The sequence below is a fragment of the Scyliorhinus torazame genome, chromosome 25 (assembly GCF_047496885.1).
Source record: "Scyliorhinus torazame isolate Kashiwa2021f chromosome 25, sScyTor2.1, whole genome shotgun sequence".
Classification (NCBI taxonomy): Eukaryota; Metazoa; Chordata; class Chondrichthyes; order Carcharhiniformes; family Scyliorhinidae; genus Scyliorhinus; species Scyliorhinus torazame.
This window is the reverse complement of record NC_092731.1, coordinates 6,531,733-6,536,686: the sequence shown is the minus strand read 5'-3', so window position 1 is coordinate 6,536,686 and position 4,954 is coordinate 6,531,733. Positions and strand designations below refer to the sequence as shown.

The 4,954-nt window shown below is 57.9% G+C and overlaps 1 protein-coding gene across 1 annotated transcript; it reads right to left on the bottom strand.

The window, feature by feature from the left end:
• Nucleotides 1–612: 612 nt before the first annotated feature.
• Nucleotides 613–4,193, bottom strand: socs9 (suppressor of cytokine signaling 9). The gene is made up of 2 exons (XM_072489911.1): nt 4,095–4,193; nt 613–2,285 (listed from the first exon to the last, which is right to left on the bottom strand). Exon 2 carries the CDS (start codon nt 2,043–2,045, stop codon nt 735–737), a length of 1,311 nt encoding a protein of 436 aa, XP_072346012.1. The 5' UTR covers nt 2,046–2,285; nt 4,095–4,193; the 3' UTR covers nt 613–734.
• Nucleotides 4,194–4,954: the final 761 nt, after the last annotated feature.

Below are 4,954 nucleotides of genomic sequence, written 5' to 3'. Positions count from 1 at the left end.
CAGTTAACGTGGTCCATCTCTACACCAAAAGAGTGTAACAACTAAACCTTTAACCAAGCAGCTCTCAGTCATGGTCCCAATGGTGATTTATGGCTTCAGTTTTATCTCCCCCACCCAGTGTCTTTTCAAACTTAAAAGGGGGAAAATTTGGATTAACAATTGAATTGGGGCAGGGGGGGGGGGGGGGGGGGGGGGGGGTGAGGTGTGGGGGAGGGGGGGGGAAATGCAGTAAACAAAGGTGACACATGGCGCACCTGGACTTTCATCTCTTAGACCCACGTTTCAATCCAGGCTGGATAACAGATGCAGTCTTAATTCAGGAGATGTGGGAATCGGATGTGAGATGAGTTGGTCAGTCACAACGTGGGGGTTGATTGGCACCAGGAGCGGCGATCAGACGCAGGGTGGCTGGTGTAGCTAATGGATAAGATATCGCATTAATGCAGGAGGACCGACTCCTGTGTGGTTTGGGGAGCAGGAGGGTGGCAAGGTGTGTTTTGGGGACAGTGCAGAGGGAGCTTTGCATTGCACATACCTGTGCTTTTAATGCTGCAATACTTTGGTGCTCCAACGAACATAGAATTAGCACAGAAAAACCGCAAGAAAATACTGTTAGGTTAAGGTCAGAATTTGTAATCTTCAAATAAATAGTAAACGATAAGAAAGTTATTTAAAGTTGCTCCTCCATCTGCGGGGTTTGGAGGAGGTCCAGTTACAGTGAGTTTCTGCTGGTTTCACCTGGCATCGAGTCGACGCACTCGCACCTTTTGCTTGTAATGATATTCCTTCAGGTATTCCTTCAGGGTGTTGGGAATCGGGAGGAGGTCGATCCCATCGTAGGTGGAGCAGCTGGAAATGGCAGCCCGGCAGATGTGCTGGAGACTGAACGGGAAGGTCCTGTTGATGGGGCTGGAGAGGAGTGGTTCGAAGAACATGCAGGAGTTGGGATCCTTGTAGTGCTCCAGCAGGCCGGTGACAGTGGGGGCGTGGAAGACGCTGGGGTCGTGGACATCAAAGCTGAAATTGTGGTTCCACTGCTCAATGCGTGCATGCAGGGAGCGGCTGTACCTGCGGAAGCTGACCGAGAAGAGGTAGTCCTCCTGGGCAGAGTCCCGCAGCAGGAAGGCTCCCTCTGGTTTACTCTCCAGCAGAGCCTCAGCCTGGTACCGATCCATCACCCCCCAGTAGCAAGGAAAAGTGGTCAACTCCAGGAGGTCGGGAACCAGGCAGTGGATGTAGTCGATCTGCGTGTGGGCGCGATAGCCATCTTTGATCTCCACCTGCTCTGGGGGCAGTTGGGGAGGGGGAACCTCTTCGACGGGCGCACTCTCCTGTACCTGGAGCGTGGCCCGGTCATCTCCAGCCAGCTCGTTCATTCCTGGCGCCAGTTTGGGCCCCAGTTTGTACAAGGGGTTAATCTGTGCTGTCACCTCAAAGGTGTGAATCTGTGCGTGGGGTGGGGGCTCAACCCCCTGCTCAATGCTGATCCGCCTTCTCTCTCTCAGACGGTCATCTTCATCCTCCACCGGCGTCCCGCCAGAAGGTGCGGTATCCAGCATCGGTGGGCTCTGTGAGACTGGGGCCGTGTGCTGCTTGATCAGGTACCATTTCTGTGCTAAATCTGTGCCGGCAGGAAAGGGGCATTTATCAAGCATCAGTTCGCTAATGTGGATCTTCCTTCTGGAGGAGGATAAGATGGCAGAATGTAGGCTGTGGGATTTAATGGGAAAACACTGGCCCACAACATCCTGTATCCGCTGCCTCAGGGATCTGCTGTGCAGTTTGCACGCTCCAAAGTCACGGGAATCCTTCTCCCGGGTCAGATCCAGGTTCTGTTTCCCCGCTCTCCCGCCCGAAGGATTCTCGACATTCCCCTCCTTTTGTTCTATTCCCGAGGCGCCGGTGGAGACCTCGGATTTATGGGAATTTCGGTTCTTCCTTTTGCTCCGACCTTCCGCCTGATCTTCTGGGTCCCCCCGCCGGACCTTTGGCCTCACAGCCCGCTTATCCTTCTCCGGCCTCTGGTTTTCTTGCGGATCCGACATGTTTTCCGGGAGTGAGAGGGAATCAACGCTGATCGGGGGTCTCAGCTTCAAGACGAACTACCGGCGAGACACCAATGGCTGATCGAATCCGTTAACAGACGATACCTAGAAACAGGCCCAACAGTTCGAGCAGCCATCTCGTCCTGTACTGCCAGCCCTGCGTCCGGGCCCATTCACGATTCCCCGCTACTCGGTTTGATTCAGGGCTGGAAACCAGGAAACCCCACGGAGAAACTCGCACTGCAAAAAAAGAGATGAAGGAACATGAATGAAATCCGCTCCCACAACTAGCCTGATCAGACGATCTCCAGATAACAGAACGGCTGCATCACACAGGGATACTCTCGCTCAATATTTTGCCCCTTGGCCCCTGTTGCGCAGCATTGACAGGGAAGAAAGCGGCAGCAGAGATCCCGGGGAATGGAGTATTTACTGGGAGTATTTACCAGGGAAGGGAGTATTTACTGGGAGAATTTACCGGGGGAATTTGGCAGGAGGAGTATTTACCAGGGGAAGGGAGTATTTACTGGGAGTATTTTCCTTGGAAGGGAGTATTTACTGTGAGTATTTTCCAGGGGAAGGGAGTATTTACTGGGAGTATTAACTGGGAGTATTTACTGGGGATATTTACCAGGGAAGGGAGTATTTATTGGGAGTATTTACCGGGGGAGGGGGGTATTTACAGGGGAAGGGGAGTATTTACCGGGGGAGGGGAGTATTTACCGGGGAAGGGGAGTATTTACCGGGGGGAGGGGAGTATTTACCGGGGGGAGGGGAGTATTTACCAGGGGAGGGGAGTATTTACCGGGGGAGGGGAGTATTTACCGGGGGGAAGGGAGTATTTACCGCGGGAGGGGAGTATTTACCGGGGAGGGGAGTATTTACCGGGGGGGAGGGGAGTATTTACCGGGGGAGGGGAGTATTTACCGGGGGGGAGGGGAGTATTTACCGCGGGAGGGGAGTATTTACCGGGGGGAGGGGAGTATTTACCGGGGGTGGGAGGGGGGGTATTTACCAGGGGAGGGAGTATTTACCGGGGGGGGGGGGGGAGTATTTACCGGGGGGGGGAGTATTTACCGGGGGGGGGAGTATTTACCGGGGGGGGGGAGTATTTACCGGGGGGAGGGGAGTATTTACCAGGGGGGGGGGAGGGGGGGTATTTACCGGGGGGGGGAGTATTTACCGGGGGGGGGGGAGTATTTACCGGGGGGAGGGGAGTATTTACGGGGGGGGGGGGAGTATTTACCGGGGGGGGGGGGAGTATTTACCGGGGGGGGGGGGGGGGAGTATTTACCGGGGGGGGGGGGGGGGGAGTATTTACCGGGGGGGGGGGAGTATTTACCGGGGGGGGGGGAGTATTTACCGGGGGGGGGGGAGTATTTACCGGGGGTGGGAGGGGGGGTATTTACCGGGGGGAGGGGAGTATTTACCGGGGGGAGGGGAGTATTTACCGGTGGGGGGGGGGGGGAGTATTTACCGGTGGGGGGGGGGGAGTATTTACCGGGGGGGGAGGGGGGGTATTTACCGGGGGGAGGGGAGTATTTACCGGGGGGGGGGGAGGGGGGGTATTTACCGGGGGGAGGGGAGTATTTACCGGGGGGGGGAGTATTTACCGGGGGGGGGGGGGAGTATTTACCGGGGGGGGGAGGGCGGGGGTATTTACCGGGGGGGGGGAGGGCGGGGGTATTTACCGGAGGGGAGGGCGGGGGTATTTACCGGAGGGGAGGGCGGGGGTATTTACCGGAGGGGAGGGCGGGGGTATTTACCGGGGGGGGGGAGGGCGGGGGTATTTACCGGGGGGGGGAGGGCGGGGGTATTTACCGGGGGGGGGAGGGCGGGGGTATTTACCGGGGGGGGGAGGGCGGGGGTATTTACCGGAGGGGGGGGCGGGGGTATTTACCGGGGGGGGGAGGGCGGGGGTATTTACCGGGAGGGGGCGGGGGTATTTACCGGGGGGGGGAGGGGGTATTTACCGGAGGGGGGGGGAGGGGAGTATTTACCGGAGGGGGGAGGGGAGTATTTACCGGAGGGGGGGGCGGGGGTATTTACCGGTTTTCCGCCTCCGGCCGCCGCCGCCGCCGTTTCCCCTCCGCCGCCCGGGACTGAGGAGCGGCCCCGCCGCCGGCAGCGCCCTCGGAGCCCCCGGCGGCCAGAGCGCGAACTGCAGCAGGGCGGAGAGAAACCCCGGGACAGACTCTCTGAATCCGGAATCAGTCACTGAACCTCACTGGATCCCCATACACTGACCCTCACTGGATCCCCATACACTGACCCTCACTGGATCCCCCATACACTGACCCTCACTGGATCCCCATACACTGACCCTCACTGGATCCCCCATACACTGACCCTCACTGGATCCCCCATACACTGAACTTCACTGGATCCCCCATACACTGATCCTCACTGGATCCCCCATACACTGACCCTCACTGGATCCCCCATACACTGACCCTCACTGGATCCTCCATACACTGACCCTCACTGGATCCCCATACACTGACCCTCACTGGATCCCCATACACTGACCCTCACTGGATCCCCATACACTGACCCTCACTGGATCCCCCATACACTGACCCTGACTGGATCCCCCATACGCCGACCCTCACTGGATCCCCCATACACTGACCCTCACTGGATCCCCCATACACTGATCCTCACTGGATCCCCCATACACTGACCCTCACTGGATCCTCCATACACTGACCCTCACTGGATCCCCCATACATTGACCATCACTGGATCCCCCATACACTGACCCTCACTGGATTCCCCCATACACTGACCCTCACTGGATCCCCCATACACTGAAACTCACTGGATCCCCCATACACTGACCCTCACTGGATCCCCCATACACTGACCGTCACTGGATCCCCCATACACTGACCCTCACTGGATCCCCC

Excerpts from the sequence above, each read along its gene's own strand:
- socs9 (XM_072489911.1), bottom strand. The coding sequence starts at position 2,045 with ATGTCGGATCCGCAAGAAAACCAGAGGCCGGAGAAGGATAAGCGGGCT.